This window comes from Mauremys reevesii, linkage group 5 (genome assembly GCF_016161935.1).
Source record: "Mauremys reevesii isolate NIE-2019 linkage group 5, ASM1616193v1, whole genome shotgun sequence".
Lineage (NCBI taxonomy): Eukaryota > Metazoa > Chordata > Testudines > Geoemydidae > Mauremys > Mauremys reevesii.
In genome coordinates this window covers 67,831,668-67,849,075 of record NC_052627.1, presented here as the reverse complement: position 1 = coordinate 67,849,075, position 17,408 = coordinate 67,831,668, and the positions used below count along the sequence as shown (strand labels likewise).

Genomic DNA, 17,408 nt, shown 5'->3' with positions numbered 1-17,408 from the left:
AGGGTGACCAGACAGCAAACGTGAAAAATCGGGACAGGGTTTGGGGGGTAATAGGAGTCTATATAAGAAAAAGACCCAAAAATCAGGACTGTCCCTATAAAATTGGGACATCTGGTCACCCTAGCTGGGGATCATGCCAGGTCCAGGCACTGACACTTGAGTGCAGAGTGCCTGCATTTCCTGTGTTCTCAATGGCACACACACCCTACTTGGTCCAGGCAGAATGGAGGAAGAAGCTGCCTGATTCAAATGCAGAGGAGATAAGAGCCAGAGCAGGTGAGGAGAGCTGAATGGAACAAGGAGCCTCGGGAGGAACTGAGACTGCAGGCTGCGGGGAAAGATGATACTTGGTGGATATGGAGAATGGGATTGGGATCCAGGTAGATAAATGTGGAAGGGGGCAAAGACACTAGGATAAGGAGCCATGGAGGAAGTGGGGAGGACACTGAGTTTGGATGAGGAACCTGGAGAGGAAGACGGAGGCAGTGGGTGGGGGTGGGGGACAAGTGAAGTCAGTAGAAGGAGAGAGAGAGATTTGGCTGAAGAGCTGGGGGGGCAAGAGAGTAGGAATGGCTATGCAAGGTGAATGGAATCAGGAATGGTGGGGCAGAGATTGGGACTGGGACAGAGTCTGGAGGGGGGAGACTAGATTGGCTGGGCAAGAAAACTGGAACTGCAATGAGAGGTCTGAGGAGTGGTAACTAGGACTGGCTAGAAGAGGAGAATGGGACTGGGATGACATGCCAGGGAGCGGAAGGGACAGAGAAGAAGCAGTCAAGTAGATGATGGAATGGGTAGAAGAGCCTGTGCTGACTAGAGCACATTCCCCTCCCAAGGCTAGATGGACCCTGAGATTTCATTCCTCTGCTATCAGCAAATAGCTGTGAAATCCACAGACAAAAGTGAGACTCATCCCTGTCTAGTGCTGATCCAGATGGGGATTGCAACATACTACAGCAACCAGGTGTTTAGTGAGCTGAAGTGGTATAGGTCTACATGGTGGGTCTAAAAGTTCACATCACAGCTCCTGTTGACTTCAGTTGCAGTTGTGAATGCTCAGAACTTCGGCAAATCAGATCCAAAGGTCTTAAGAAGGGCACCAAAAAAATTTGAGAACACACAATTAGCAACCCCCTAAGAAAAGTTTGGCATTACTTGCCCAGCATTGCTTAGGAACTCTGGCAGGAACAGAATCCAATTATCCAGGGAATTATTCAGCTGCCTTACTCATCATGAGACAATGCATTCTTTTCATGTAATCTCCTGCCTCATTCACTACACTCATTCCAAACTCTCATATCCTGCCCCTACAGCAAGTGGCAGGACCCTTACCACCCAAGGAGGGTGGAGAATCCTGGGCCTAGGCCAGTCTGTATTCCACCCGGGTCCCATGGCCCACTGGGGATATTATTTGGCGACTCCTTCATGGAGTTGTGAGCACAGGCATGTACTTGGCACAGCCTCAGCACTTTCTGCAGCAAGAGAGGGACCTTGGCGTACATTTACATTGAGTGCACCAGGTTGCAGCCCCTCTTACAGGTCCTCTAGAACCTCCTCCTCCTCCTGGCTGCACTTTTCCCTGCACCTCCTGATTTATGTACACCCTATCTGTGTCCTCATGAAGTTGTGAGACCTCTTGGCACTGGCCAAGTTGGCCGTCCAGCATACCAGGAAGACGAAGCTGAACATGGGGAGGGTGCTTTGTGATTGCAGGGCCTACTTCAGATCCCTGCTGAAATCACATCTCTGGGCAGAGTTCCTCTGGGCTGCGTCCACTGGATGCCTTAGAGGAGTAGTGGTCACTGTCTGGGTTCTCTGCCCAGTGTCCCCCTCTGGATCCCTGCTTTTGGACCTCAACTCTTATTACCATCCCTCCTTTATCACTAGTTGTTCCCTGTGTTTGTTCAATGCCTGGGACTGGTAGCTCCGCCCCTTAGGCTGAGGATAGGGGCCTTTAGATGTAGATGGGCTTGTGCCCACCTGTCCCTCAGAGCTTCAATAGGTACACTTATTCCAATTTCTGCAACAAATGAGGCACAGGTCCTACAGACCAGTCTCCTTCACTACACAATCCTGATTCATCCCCAGAACAGGTCCATTCCATGCACTGAATGAAGCAGGGGTCCTGTGGAAAATATGTGATCATGTATTTAAAGACCATATTTTAATGCATACTCACGAGGGGGCTAAATTAAGGTTGCACAGGCACCCTTATTTCTAGCATGTCCAAAATTTGAGTACTTGACTTTGCAACCAACCTCAATAATGTTATTTTAACAATGACTTGTGTGTGTATTATATATAGAGAGAGAGAGAACAGGGATAAATTTACCTTTGGTTAAAAAGCAGCTTGCCTCTGGAGTAGAACTTGGCAGAATGTTAGAAAAACATATGCTTTTTAGTTTATAGGGCTTTTAACATTGTAACAAGAGTGATAAATACAGAACTCGTATATATCAAAATAACATACATTGTGATAATTGTAGAACAAATGTGACTTTCCCATGCTTATAGATTGTAAGAATAACAAAACTGTATGATTTATATCTAAATATGGCATGAAATCATTGACATTTTTCTTAGAGATTTTTAATTGCTGCTCCCCAGTGCACTACACAACAGTTTAGGATGAGAAGTAAAGGATGTTGTGTCCATTTGAAACTATACAAAGGACTTAAGTAAGCAGAATATCGGAATACAAATTGGAATTTGTCTAGGAGGACCTTGACAGTATAGAAAGCTAGCAACATTTCATCTTGAAATGTACTGCCTAGAGGCTCTGACATAGTAGTAACTATATTTCTATATAAAAGTGGGATTTTTTTTAAGATACTTTGCAGTATATCACTATGAAGTCAGAAGTGCTTGCACTTGTATTTAAATGTACTAAATTCAAACAGTTTAAGCACCATAATAACATACAACTAAGGATGTGGTGAAACTGCCAGGTGGCTGAGCTCAGAGGGAATGAGGATCAAGGGATGAAAAAAGGACTAAATACATTAATCAATAAAATGAAATGTTTCATTTCACAACAGAAGAGACTTATAATTGTATAATAAAGTGAGGTGGGAGGGGAGACATTTAGATGAGATATTAACAACTAAACTGTAAACCCGAGATAAGAAATGAGGAATATTGTGAAGTCAAGCAGTGAGTGCCTTGAAAGTTTTATTCATTGTACTTTGAAGATTGTCTTTCTCCATAGATTGATTTCAAACAAACAAACAAAAAAAACCAACCCTGCAATACTGTCAAATTAGACCACATTGATGTAAATATAGTCAAAATATTGTTTGCTTGTTTTTTCTCATGAGGAAGTGTTTCTCTGGCATCCCCCTGTTTTCTCTCCATTCTGTCTCTCCCTCTTGCAATCTATCCTCAGACTTTCTATTGCATCAAGCACTCCTTAGGAGTTTTTCAAGCATTGTATTTGCATTTTGTATTGTCCAAAGATAGGTGTTTGAAAAGGAAGCAAGGAACTCTGACCTCCTTGGGACTCAACGGATTGTCTTTGCAGGATTTCTGTCCCTAGCTAGCCTATGGAGCAAGGAAAAGAGATTTGGACAAGAATTTAAATCATCTTCATAACATCAGTTTAGCGGCAGCACTGTATATCTGGATGCATATTGATTCATTTTTGATTCATGAAGACACCATGTTTTTTGTGGACTACTGGAGATGTAGGGCCTGATTTTGCCTTATTATTTATGTACATCACAGCAAATTTAGTGTAGAGTGAGAGTAAAATTCTAGCACAAACCTGAGTGAAAATACTGGAAGTGTTGTGCACCCACTTTGTACTCACTATTTGTATTTGTCCATGACTACAGAAAGTGAAAATTAGGGAAGAATATGTTCCTTAGAATTTAAGCAGAATTGAATCCTTTTGTGGGATTTACCACTGAATATGTAGACTGTGTAGCCAGCGACACAACAGTGGGTGATTGGCACTGGTTATTAAACCTTTATCCCCTTGAGAAGGTCCAATGGAGTGCCTATGGGTGGAATAGAGGAAACCCATGGATGAAGAAAATGTCCCCAGAAAGGTGGATGAGCCTGAGTTTTTGTTGGCCAACTGTATCCACAGTTTTGGGACAATACCCATCCAGAAATGGGGCAGTTGTGGCTGTGATAAGGTGGGTGCTTTTTTCAACTCAGAGTAGTGTTCTGGCTAGAAGCTGCAGCAGGCTTATCCCAATCATCTTGACCAGAGGTGGCCAAACTGTGGTTTGTGAGCCACATGTGGTTCTTTTACCATTAAAGTGTGGTTCATGGAGCTCCCCACCCTACCCCACATTCGCCACATACCAGACCAGGGTGGAGAAGCTCAGGACCTCTGCCATGCAGAAGGATGGTGAGGTATGTGGGCTTCTGCCCATCGGAAGGAGGGTCTCAGGGAAGGAGCAGGGCTGAAGCCCCGAGCCCCGTCAGGCACCTCCCGTGGGGCTGAAACTCCAAGTCCCAACAGGCGTGCCCCCGGCTCTTGAACTTCTGAAGATTGTTGTGTGTGCTTCGGAGGGTCAATAAGTTTGACCACCCCTGGTCTTGACCTTTGTCTTGCCATTGGAGTTCTATAGTTCCTGCCAGGAGAGAAGGTGAAGGGCCTTTGGCAACCCCTTCCTTCTTTATTTTGCTTAGGTGTGCACATCAAGAGTCTGTGCTCGATGGTTGCTTGTTCTGATAGGGAAGGACTCAGACCTTTGGCAGCAGCTCAGTTGTCCAAGCAGCCCTATTTAGGGATGGCCTCCTTGCACCAATCTGGGAAAGACCCTAGAAAAGGTGGGATAAAGAAGCTTCTTTGTTCCTTCTTCTTTTATGGCTCTAAACTAATCATTGTTTGTTGGAACATTTGCACTGTGTTAACTGGACTTGACCTTGAAGACTATGAACTTCGGAAAACAGTCATAATTGATAGCAAACTTCATCAGTTCAGCATTGATATTGCAGCCTTCAGTGAGACAAGGCTTTTGGAAATTGGATCACTAGATGAAGTAAATTATCACTTCTGTTGGTCTGGGAAACCTGACAATGAACCAAGGATAGGTAGCGTTGGATTTCCTGTCAAGAAGTCTGTCCTCAGTGCATATACCCTTCCAGTACCTATCAGTGAGAGGATCATGCGGCTGGATGTGAACATGTACTTGAGAATCCTGACTCTTCTGTCCAATTAAAAAAAACCCAACACTTGATTATTCCAAACAACAAAAAGATGAGTTTTGTTCTCAGCTAGAACAAATAGTTGAGAATGTCCCCACCAAAAGCAGACTCGCTCTTCTCAGTGATTTCAATACGTGTGGGGGTGAGGATTTGGAGCACTGGGGACACATCATTGGTAAACACAGCACAGGTAGCCTCTTCAAAAATGGCTAGCTTTGTGCCTCTTGTGAGATTATAGTCTCAAACGCCTATTTTGCCATCAGCAGCTGCAGCAAGGTCACATGGAGGCACCGTTTCTCAGGATCATGGCATAAGTTTAACCTTATCCTGATCCATCCCAGAAACATTCACGATATATTATATGTTCAATCAATGCATAGTGCTGATTGCGACACTGATCATGCTGTTGTTAGGGCCAAGCTCCAATTACATCCTTAAAAAGATCTGTTCTTTGAAGCCAAAAGGTAAACCTCACCTCAACATCACTAATATGAAGGATTCTGACACTTGTACAAATTTCCAATGTGCATTTGAGCTTGTTTTTAAAAATGATCAACCTGATTTTGAAACCTTGTGAGAAAATTTTAAGAATAAGATGCTGGCTGCTGTCAAGGATGTCCTTGGAACAACTAAGAAACATTGACTGGTTTGCAGCATCTGAACATCTGCTGCTCCCACTTATAGAAAAGAAAAGGCAAGCTCTCCTAAGGGTATGTCTACACTACAAAGTAGTTCGATTTAACTTAGGTCGAATTTGTGGATTCGACCTTATGAAGTCGAATTTGTGTATCCACACTAATTCGACTTTGTGAGCCCACACTAACGGGGCAAGCGTCGACATTGGAAGCGGTGCATTCTGGGCAGCTATCCCACAGTTCCCGCAGTCCCCGCTTCCCATTGGAATGCTGGGTAAAGCCCCCAATGCCTGCTGGGGGAAAAATGTGTCGAGGGTGGTTTTGGGTAACTGTCGTCATTCAACCGTCACTCCCGCCCTCCCTCCCTGAAAGCGCCGGCGGGAAATCTGTTTGCGCACTTTTCTGGTCAGAGACAGCACGGACGCCACAGCACTGCGAGCATGGAGCCTGCTGCGATCGTCGCTGCACTTATGGCCGTTGTCAACTCCTCGCACCTTATTGTCCACCTCTTCCACAGTCAGCTGCTGAGAAATCGGGCGAGGAGGCTCCGGCAGCGCGTTGAGGACATGAAGTGTCAGAGTGGCACAGACCTCTCTCAAAGCACGGGATCCCGCGCCGCGGAGATCATGGTGGCAATGGGTCACGTTCATGCTATGGGACGGCGATTCTGGGCCCGGGAAACAAGCACGGACCGGTGGGACCGCATAGTGTTGCAGGTCTGGGATGAATCACAGTGGCTGCGAAACTTCAGGATGCCTAAGGGCACTTTCCTTGAACTGTGTGACTTGCTGGCCCCTGCCCTGAAGCGCCAGGACACCCGGATGCGAGCAGCCCTGAGTGTGCAGAAGCGAGTGGCCATAGCCCTCTGGAAACTAGCCACGCCAGACAGCTACCGGTCAGTAGCGAACCACTTTGGCGTGGGCAAATCTACCGTGGGGGTTGCTGTGATGCAAGTAGCCCACGCAATCGTTGAGCTTCTGCTCTCAAAGGTAGTGACCCTGGGAAATGTCCAGGTCATCATAGATGGCTTCGCCGCGACGGGATTCCCAAACTGCGGTGGGGCTATAGATGGCACTCACATCCCTATCCTGGGACCGGCCCACCAGGCCAGCCAGTATATTAACCGAAAGGGCTACTTTTCAATGGTGCTGCAAGCACTGGTGGACCACAGGGGACGTTTTACCAACATCTACGTCGGGTGGCCGGGCAAGGTTCATGACGCGCGTGTTTTCAGGAACTCTTGTCTGTTTAGATGCCTGCAGGAAGGTAGTTTCTTCCCGGACCACAAAATAAGTGTTGGGGATGTGAAGATGCCTACAGTGATCCTCGGGGACCCAGCCTACCCGCTAATGCCCTGGCTCATGAAGCCCTATACAGGCGCCCTGGACAGTGACAAGGAGCTCTTCAACTACCGGCTGAGCAAGTGCAGAATGGTGGTGGAGTGTGCTTTTGGACGTCTCAAGGGGAGATGGAGGAGCTTACTCACTCGCTCGGATCTCAGCAAAACCAATATCCCCATTGTTATTGCAGCTTGCTGTGTGCTCCACAATCTCTGTGAGAGCAAGGGGGAGACCTTTATGGCGGGATGGGAGGTTGAGGCAAATCGCCTGGCTGCTGATTACGCTCAGCCAGACACCCATGCGATTAGAAGAGCCCAGCGGGAAGCGCTGTGCATCCGGGAGGCTTTGAAAGCTAGGTTCCTCAGAGAGTAGGGTAACCTATGACTGTCCAGTCTCTTTACAGAGAAGCTGAACCTGCCCCTGTTTCAGTTACTATTGACTTTTTTAAGCGGTTACATACCCCGTTCACCAGGTTTCCCCCCTTCCAACAGACGTTTAAAAATAAAGTTATTGGAACATTTTTAATTACCAAAGTTTTCTTTACTAACGAATTCGCGTTAAAGGGTTCAAACAGGGACACAGACTGTGGTGGGTACGGTGTGCAGTGATGTACAGACCGCTTCTACACTCGAGGACTGACAGGCTCCTGCTCCTACAGCGGTCTCTGGTGGGAGGACGGTTACAGGAGGGTGTGCAGGAAGGGGTGGGTTTGCAGGAAGGGGTGAGGGGTGTGTGGGAAGGGTGAGTAGGTGTGGGGGGATGATGGCTCTGGCTGGGGCTCAGGGCATCGGAGAGGTTCATGGCTAGGGTGGAAGGGCATGGTAAGGGCAGCCTGCCTTGCCATTTGTGGATGCCAGGCGCTTGGACCCTGGGGCAGCAGACACCTCCCAGAGTGACCCGGGTGCCTAGTGACTGCACTCTGTGTGTGACCTGCTGTTGATCCTGCCCCCATGTCTGTACCCTGGTAATGGTGGCTGTCCTATGCAATTAACAAACCCCTATCTCCCCTTCACACTAAGTCTTCTGCAAAGAAACATGACGGAAACAGTAATGAACAGCAAACTATTTTTAATACTCAACTACACAGTTGGGGGATGAAACTGGGATTTTGGATTGGGTGAGCCAGGAAGGGAAGCAATTCTCATACTTTAGGGAATGAGAGCTGTTTGGTACATGAGCGCTCTGCTGGGGTGGAGTGACAGTTTTCACGGCCCCTAGTGCCCCTCCTTCTTGTGATTTTGGGTGAGGGGGGGACAGGACTTTGTGGCGGGGGAGGGCGGTTGCAGATACAGTTCAGGGGGGCTCTCTGCTCCTGCCTGCGGTCCTGCAGAACATCCACAAGGCGCCGGAGCGTGTCCGTTTGCTCCCTCATTAGTCCAAGCAGCGTTTGAGTCGCCTGCTGGTCTTCCCGCTGCCACCTGTCCTCCCGTTCGCTGTGTGAGCGCTGCTGCTGAGAGAGGGTCTCCCTCCACTGGCTCTGCTGGGCCGCCTCGGCTCTGGAGCAGGCCATCAGTTCAGCGAACATCTCATCCCGAGTCTTTTTCTTTCGCCGCCTAATGTGCGCCAGCCTCTGTGAGGGGGATGCCGGGGCAGTTCGGGAAAGAGCCGCAGCTGTGTGATGGGAAAAAGGAAGTGATTTCCTTGCAAAGATACATGTTTGCGAACACTGAACACAGTCTAGTCTGTTTCTGTGAACAAGACCATACAGGGCACCTATCTCATGTGCTCTCAGGACAAGTTCGAATTTTCGGCATTCGCTTTCATTGCCTGGGGTCTTGCACTGGAGATCGGACAAGCGGGGCAGGACAGCAGAATCCCTGTAGCAGCCAGGCCTGGTAAGCCGTAAACTTTAGGCTGCTTAACAGTTAATGGATAGCAGTGCCCTCCTGCTGCAGGCAATCTGGAAAGCATAAAGTCTGACCCTGTTCCAGCCCCTCGCGGCTGTCCCCGGGAAAGATCCCTGTATGCTTTCCCTCTGCAGCCTCCACCACGTGGCTGTTAAATGACGGTCATTATTATGCAAAGGAAAAGTCAAGCATTCACAATAGTAACATTACAGTAATTCCCCTAATTAGATGCAGCAGTCGCCGAGCGAGATCACCCTGAGGTGGGTCACTAGGAGAGACAAAGAGCGCATGCTGCGTGAATCCCTGCACAGACCAGGGCCCTATGCTGCCATGCTGGTCGAGGCAATGCTCCCACTGTACCTGAGGATGGCCTGGCACGGAAGAGCGTGCTTCCACGGAGCACCCAATAAGGCACCTCTCCCCAGGAACCTCCTGCGGAGGCTTTTCGAGTACCTCTACGAGAGCTTCGTGGAACTGTCCCAAGAGGATTTCTGTTCTATCCCTATATGTATTGACCTTCTTTTCATATAGTTTTTATTCCTGTTTTTAAAAAAATAAATGTTTACATGTTTATAGCACTTACCGACTGATCCTTCCCCTGATTCAGAGTCCGGGTTAACGGCTGGGGAGGGTTGGTAGGGGATCTCTGTGAGGCTGATGAAGAGATCCTGGCTGTCGGGGAAAGCAGTATTGTAAGCGCTGTCGCCTGCCTCGTCCTCCACAAACCCTTCCTTATCTTCCCCATCCGCGAACATCGCCGAGAAACTGCCCGTCGACACTATCCCATCCTCAGAGTCCACGGTCACTGGTGGGGCAGTGGTGGCAGACCCACTGAGAATGGCATGCAGTGCCTCATAGAAGCGGCATGTCTGGGGCTGGGCTCCGGAGTGTCCGTTTGCCGCTTTGATTTTTTGGTAGCCTTGTCTCAGGTCCTTGATTTTCACGCAGCACTGCATTGCATCCCGGCTGTATCCTCTGAGTGTCATGGCTTTGGAGACCTTCTCGTAGGTCTTTGCATTCCGTTTTTTGGAGCGCAGCTCCGAAAGCACAGACTCATCGCCCCACACAGCAATCAGATCCAAGACTTCCCGGTCAGTCCATGCTGGGGCCCTCTTTCTACTCTGAGATTGCATGGACTCCTCTGCTGGAGAGCTCTGCATCGCTGCCGGTGCTGCTGAGCTCGCCCCAATGTCCAACCAGGAATTGAGATTCAAAATGGCCAGACAGGAAAAGGAATTCAAATTTTCCCGGGGCTTTTCCTGTATGGCTGATCAGAATATCTGAGCTCGGACTGCTGTCCAGAGCGTCAACACAGTGGTGCACTGTGGGATAGCTCCCGGAGCTACTAAGGTCGATTTCCGTCCACACATAGGCTAACTCGACATAGCCATGTCGAATTTAGCGCTACTCCCCTCGTCGGGGTGGAGTACCAAATTCGAACTAAAGAGCCCTCTAGGTCGAACTAATTAGCTTCCTGGTGTGGACGGTTGCACGGTTAAATCGAATGAACGCTGCTAAATTCGACATAAACTCCTAGTGTAGACCAGGCCTTAGTCTACTTCAACAACCAATCAAGCTCAGAACTCTCAAGTTTAAGGAGGCTAAGGCTGTGGTTCAGAATACACCAGAGAATATGCCCAGAAATATTGGTAAAACCTATGCAGAATTATTCAGATCTGTTTTGAAAGAGGGACCTTCATAGTACCTGTAATAGAATTGAAGGGGTACTTGGTCCACTTTGTAAAAGAACAAAAACATGAAAGCAAAAGATGGTACCATATTGACTGACAGGCAAAAACAGCTTGACCGATGGACTGAGGATTACAAAGAACTCTATTGAAAGAATGACATTGTCTGTGATACTGCCTTAGCTGACATTTCCCAGCTTCCAACAGTGCAGGAGCTGGACCAAATACAGACTCTTGAAGAAGTAGAGAAGGCTATCAAAGAGATTGCAATTGGAAAAGCAAGCAGCAGGCAATGACCAATTACCTCCCGAGCTCCTAAAGGCAAGAGGGAGAAAGTTTTGCAAGTGACATCTATGCTCTTCTCTGCACCTGTTGGGAAGAAAGCCATATAGTCCAGGAACTGAAAGATGCAAAGATAGTTCAGAGATGAACGCTCCATGACTGACATGTCCTTCATATTGCGCTTGTTTGCAAGAAAAAAGCCAAGCACAACAGGCACCTCTCTATGTAGCATTCATTGACCTACAAATGTCCTTTGACATGGTTAGCAGGAATGCCATTTATAAGATCCTGTTGAAAATTAGCTGTCCACAAAAGGTGCTTTCCCTATTCAAGAGTTCCACAAGGGAATGAAGGCAACCATCCAATATGAAAATGAAATATCATCCAAGTTTAGTATTGATGCTGGTATGAAGCAAGGCTGTGTCTTAGCGCCCACTAGCTTTGGTATCTTCTCTATTCTTAAGTATGCCTTTGAAAATGATCAGTCTGGGATCTAATTCAATTGAGGATGGCCAACAGCTTGTTTAACATCAGATAAATAACATCAGATGATTCCAGCACAGAAGGCACGTCACCCAGCTTACTATTCAGGATTTTCTTTTTGCAGATGATGTTGCATTCATGTCTAAATTATCTGATGAACTGCAGGTCATGATGAACAAGTATTTTGATGCATGCACCAAGTTTGGCATGGTAACCAGTATCAAGAAAATAGTCGTTAGATTTTAGGTGGAATGTTGGTACCTTGTCAATAATGAAGCTCTGGACAACATGGATCACTTCTGCTATCTTGGCTCAATTATTAGCAGCTCACATAACCTTGATAGGGAACTTGATGTAGAATCTGCAAAGCTTATGTTACCTTTAGCAAACTTACCTCATGTGTTTGAAACAACAAATTGCTAAGCCTGAACACAAAGGTGTCTGGTTTATCAGGCTTGTGTCCTCAGTACCCTCCTTTATGGATGTGAAAACTGAGTCACCTACTCCAAGCAGGCAAGGAGATTGAACAGTTTCCACCTCCACTGTCTTAGAAAAATCCTCGGAGTTACTTGGAAACAACAGATCACCAATAATGAGATCCTTGAGAGAGCCAGCCTGCAGTCTGTGCAGACTATGCTGGACATTCACAGGCTTCACTGATTGAGACACATGGAGTGCATGCCTCAGGATTGTCTGATGAAGGCTGTGCTCCGTGGCCATCGTAAGAACCACCCACGATGCAGAGGAAGACCAAAGCTCCCATACAGCGACAAGATGAAGCAAGACCTCAAGAAATTCAGCATCCCTCTGACAACTGGGAGAAACCTGCCCAAAATCATTCAGTTTGGAGAAGCCAGGTTAAGAATGGTGCCATCACCTTGAAGAGCCATCAGAGACCAGGCTGAGGCCTGCAGGCAACACAAGAAGCAGAGTATGCTTCAACTTCCATCTGGTGAGTGGATCTGTAGCCACTGTGAGAAGGTTTGTCATTTAATAAGTGCCACTGATAGACTGACTTTGTCTCGTCTACTTTCATCTGTCAAGATGCTGAACAGCCACATTATTACTGTGAATAGAAGTGGAGTGGTTAAATAACATTAATGAAAAGAACTAAATGTACAGCAATTCAGAGCCCTGACCCATGCTCTAATTATGTTAGATGAGCATTTTTATTAATAGAATAAAATAATTTATTTAAAAACATGTACCTATTTGAATGGAGCACACCGAAGTCTTGGCACCCATTAAAATCTCTGACCAGAAGATGACATAAAAAAAAACAAAAAAAAACCCAACCTCTTAACAAATGAAATCTTCTGTATTTTACACTATTTGAATTACAACCTTTTGCATTTTATCAAGATTTTAAACAGTAAGTCTAATTTAGGCTCTGCAGAGAATTATGCACATGCCTAATTCTAAGTGGGTAGTGCCATTAAAGACAGTGGTATTAGACACATGCACAAGTCTTTGTAGTTGTTTAATTAAGCTGGAACAACAAGAATTTCCAAGATTTAAAAAATGAAAAAATGCAAATATTGCACAGAAATGTGTATTAAATTTACTATGTGGCAACTTTCCACACTTTCTCACCCACCATTATGGACAATATAATGTGTTCTATGCCATCTCTGCATTGGAATAGTAGAGAGCTGCACAGCCTCAGTAGGAACTCCCAGAAGCAGATACCTTCCAGTGCTCTAGGAAGCACAGGACAAGAAAGCCTGCAGTTGTGCCCTTTAAAAAGGATGAGTTTCTTTCAATGCCAAGCTAGCTTTGCTTGCTGTTGCAGAGAAGGGAGAGGGCATGTTTTGGTCTCTTCCTGATCTTTTCTGAGAGATTAGTTGCTGCTGTGAGCTCTGGGTTTGTGTAGACCTTGATCTGAGCACAAGTATGGGGTGTCTGGCTCTTGTTCAGGACTGCAAGAGATGAGGATCCAATTGTCCCTCATCCCTCTCTCTCCTTCCCCTCCACCAAAATCCACTGCCTGTGAATCTGTGCAGTGCTGAGCATAAATTCAAAAATACTGAGATCCGTTTCTTTCATCTCCTCTAACAGTCTTCTTCCGGGGTGCTTTTCTCATATATTTCTGTAAAATAACATTCCAGTTTGTCCTGCTCTATGAACACTGGGAACAGTTATGTGACAGAATTGAAAAGACCAGGTGTATAGAAGTTGACAAAAATCAACATGAGATGAGGCTGAGTTTGAATACTTTTGTGTCTGGAAATAACAGACCGAGTTTACAACCTGAGCTGCTGCTGTTCCCACTGGCCCACATTCCAACAAATACCTATGCTCCCCCAAGTTGCCATCTTCCTACCCCTTACCTTAAAGGAAGTTAGCAAGAGAAAGTCAAAGCCCTTTCCAAGCAGTGTCAGCAGTCACTATAGAGAATGCCAGAGAACCTAGCCACTGGGGTAATGTAGTTTGATTCAGCTGGAGCTAAACCAAATAAAAGATGAGTCAGGGAGTGTAAGAATAGACTTCTGGTGACTTTCTCTGACTTTGGCTTATGCGTCAGAAAATTCCTCCTGTTTTTCTTTGCCATTTGAACTTACCCTCTGAAATAAAAAACATTGGGGTTGTATCTCCTTCACCTGACTGAGCAGAGGGAAGTCTTCCATCCATCTACTGGAAGGCTAAATACTCTCTCTCATCTTTTTTTCCTTCTGCTTCTTTCACCCCACAAAAGCTCCTTACTAGGTGACTACAGATTTGTTCCTAGTATCAGACTGTGAAACCGTCCTACGGATGGTCCTACAGACCAAAATCAAGAACGGATCTTTGTTTGAAGAGGTTCATGGGATCAGTGTGGCCTTATTTTTTTTCTAGCTATATAGAAGAGTTTTTAACTTTTTAATTAGAAAAACCATGATGATTTTATTTTTATCCACCTGTATGTATTGTCCATGTTACTTTCTTTTTTTGAAATTACATTTCTGGTTTTTGTTTTAGTGTTGTTAATGTTGGAATGTCCATAATTTTTTAGCATGTTTTACACACATTGTATACAAATCAGAACCTTCAACTTAGTTTTGTATTGTAGAAGATAGAGCCCAACTGAAAGTGTTGCTATGTGGAATACCTTTATTTTGAGTAGGTTATTGTGTTACTAATAGAAATGTATGAATTGTTAAACACTATAAATAGATTCCTATTGCTGTCCTTGCTATCTTATTGATCATTAACATATACAGAACAGGTAGAATCAATAGTCTGAGCACCCACGTGTATTCTTTATGCATGAAGCATAACAGAAGAAAATACTATATCTTTACAGAACTTTAAATAAATCTACTGAGTTGGTGTCAGTAGTTTACTGTATCTTCAGAACTTTGACATAGGGATTTTGTCATACCTGTAACTGGGTGTTGCAATATGTAAGACAAATAATGGAAAATCTGGACAGGCACCATTTTTACAATATCAGTGGCACTCTTAATCTAGTCTTCCTTGCCTAGAACTATGATTTAAGGAGCCATACTAATATGGCTGCACAAAGTAGGAAGGGGCTTATTTCCCTTTACTCTCCTGTGTAGCTACATCAGGGATCAGCAACCTTTGGCACACAGCCCACCACGGTAAGCACTCTTCCAGCCAGGCCGGTTTGTTTACCTGCTGCATCCACAGGTTCGGCCAATTGCGGCTCCCATTGGTCACGGTTTGCTATCCCAGGCCAATGGGGGCAGCGGGAAACGGCACAGGCTGAGGGACGTGCTGGCTGCCGCTTCCCACAGCCCTCATTGGCCTGGAGCAGCGAACTGCAGCCAGTGGGAGCCACGATCAGCCGAACTTGCGGACGGGGCAGGTAAACAAACTGGCCTGGCCCACCAGGGGGCCTACCCTGGCAGGCCACGAGCCAAATGTTGCCGATACCTGACCTATATTATAGTGATTCACAGCCTGGCCCATAGTTAGTGTCTTCACAGCATGAGTGTTGTATGTGAAGGTGGATTGTGTACATATTACTGAATCTATGTAATTAAACAAATGCATTATTAATAGAGATAAGCAGAAAAAAAACACCACCTGAAATTAGAGGACAGAACATTGCAGCTTGTTTCCATCTTTAATTCAAACTGTAAAGTGCAAAGGTAATATATACTGTACACATATTTATCTAGCATTTATAACCACAAAGAACAAGAAGTGATGAATGACTAACAAAAGGTCCTTTAAAATATTCAATTTTAACTGGAATTTATATTATAAAATATATTTACGTTAATTCTCATCATTCTCTTATTACAGTGCAAACTAGAATTTCAAGCATGTGTCTCAGGAAAACTGATTTCTGTGAAGTGTGAAGGACGTTGCCCTTGCCCTTCAGATAATCCCACAAGTATAGGCAGAAATGGTCAGAGGGGTAAGTAAAGGCAATTTGTGTTTTATTTTTTAACGGAGCATTTTTAGAGAGGAATATGATTTAATTAATGGACGAGCACAGCACTAAATGGTGATTATTCTAAAGAAAAATGAGATTTTTTTCTTACACTGGGTTTTGAAATAACAGCTAGAGTAGAAGACAATATTTTTCAGCGCAAACTATAGTGTAAAACCATTGTTGATATTTGTATTATTGTTCAACACACCATGCTTAGCACTGTATAAAACACACAGAAAAACACAGTCCTTGCTCTAAACTGCTTTCACTCTAAAGGTCAAGAAAACAAAGATGAACTAAAGAATCCGCGGTGGGAAGTAACTTAATTTTAAAAAAAATATTCTTGAGTAATAAGTAGCAGCAATTGTATTGTTGTTATGTACTGACAACTAGAGGGCATCATGAAAAAGGTGAGCTTGTATGTGAGAACTGAATGAAAAGACATTGATAGCTTTGTGAACCAGGTGCACAGTATTTTTGTGAAATTTGGGTCAGCAGAGAATTTGGTTTTTTTGTGCTGCTTCTCAGCCCCTCGCACAGTGGGTAAAAAAGCTTTGTGGCCAACCTCTTCTAGATTCTACTGATTCCTGGGTGCTGGAACAGCCCATCATGGCTGCATGAAGCTGGTGTAAATTATAGAACAGCAGGAGTTTGCTCTAGTGGCTGCTAGATGCATGACCTCAGAGTTGGGAGGCACAGAAAGGTTGTTTAAATCCACCTTTGCGCACACACCTCCTAAGTGTGCCAAATGCAGCACAGCTAGAGCCTGGGGACTTTGTCTTCCTTGCTCTACATTTAAAGAACCTCTTTGTGTATAAATGCCATTTTTCCTCAGTGGAATATATGAATACTGGTGTTGTGAAGATATTTTTCTCTGGCAACATTATAAAGAAAAAACAAATAGCATTTATGGTCTTTGGTGTGTATTATTATATCAGTACTTTCTGAGGCTAATTTATTAACTTTCATGGGCTATTTTAAATTATTGTGTAGAGAATTCTTATCACCTCCATTGTAAAAGTTAGCTGCTGTTTAAGTACATTTTTCTTATAGTTTAAAATAAATATTGGATTAGTTAATTTTAGGCAATGAGTTTAAGTAACCACAATAAACATGGATACATGTGCATGCACACGCAACCAATTACAAAACTGTGCTAACACATCACTTATGCCACTGCTTTTTTCTGCAATAACATCACTAATTGTTATATAAATACTGTCTGTAGTGTAAACTGCTGCACTACAATAAGGCATCAGAGTTTTTTAATTAAATTAATTTTTAGTTGCAGTTTAGTATCTGTTATCAGGGCTTTACAAAATTCCGCAACATCTGCTCATCCTAGTAGCTCAGGTGAAAAATACTGAAGCAGGGGTAAACCTCAATTAGCTTAATTGGTGCAAGTCCCTGCATGGTTCAGCGGTACCAATCACTGGTAACTAATTGCTGATTCAGGGCTATTTCTGAGCATAGACCAGGGACTCCCCCATGCGTGGAAGAGAGATGACCCTGCCTGGCTACCTGCTTCCTGCTTGCCCACCAGTAGGCATTAAGTGGAGAATTAAATGAGAGGCTTCACTCTGGGA

General features: G+C 45.0%; 1 protein-coding gene across 4 annotated transcripts in view; it reads left to right on the top strand.

The window, feature by feature from the left end:
- The window catches only part of SPOCK3 (SPARC (osteonectin), cwcv and kazal like domains proteoglycan 3), a 396,361-nt gene that overhangs the window by 290,809 nt on the left and 88,144 nt on the right, over positions 1 to 17,408 (top strand). For all 4 annotated transcript variants that reach the window (XM_039542374.1, XM_039542372.1, XM_039542373.1 and 1 more), the window contains one exon: positions 15,690 to 15,804. In XM_039542374.1, the coding sequence (XP_039398308.1) occupies positions 15,690 to 15,804 (115 nt within the window). The remainder of the gene's footprint in view (positions 1 to 15,689; positions 15,805 to 17,408) is intronic.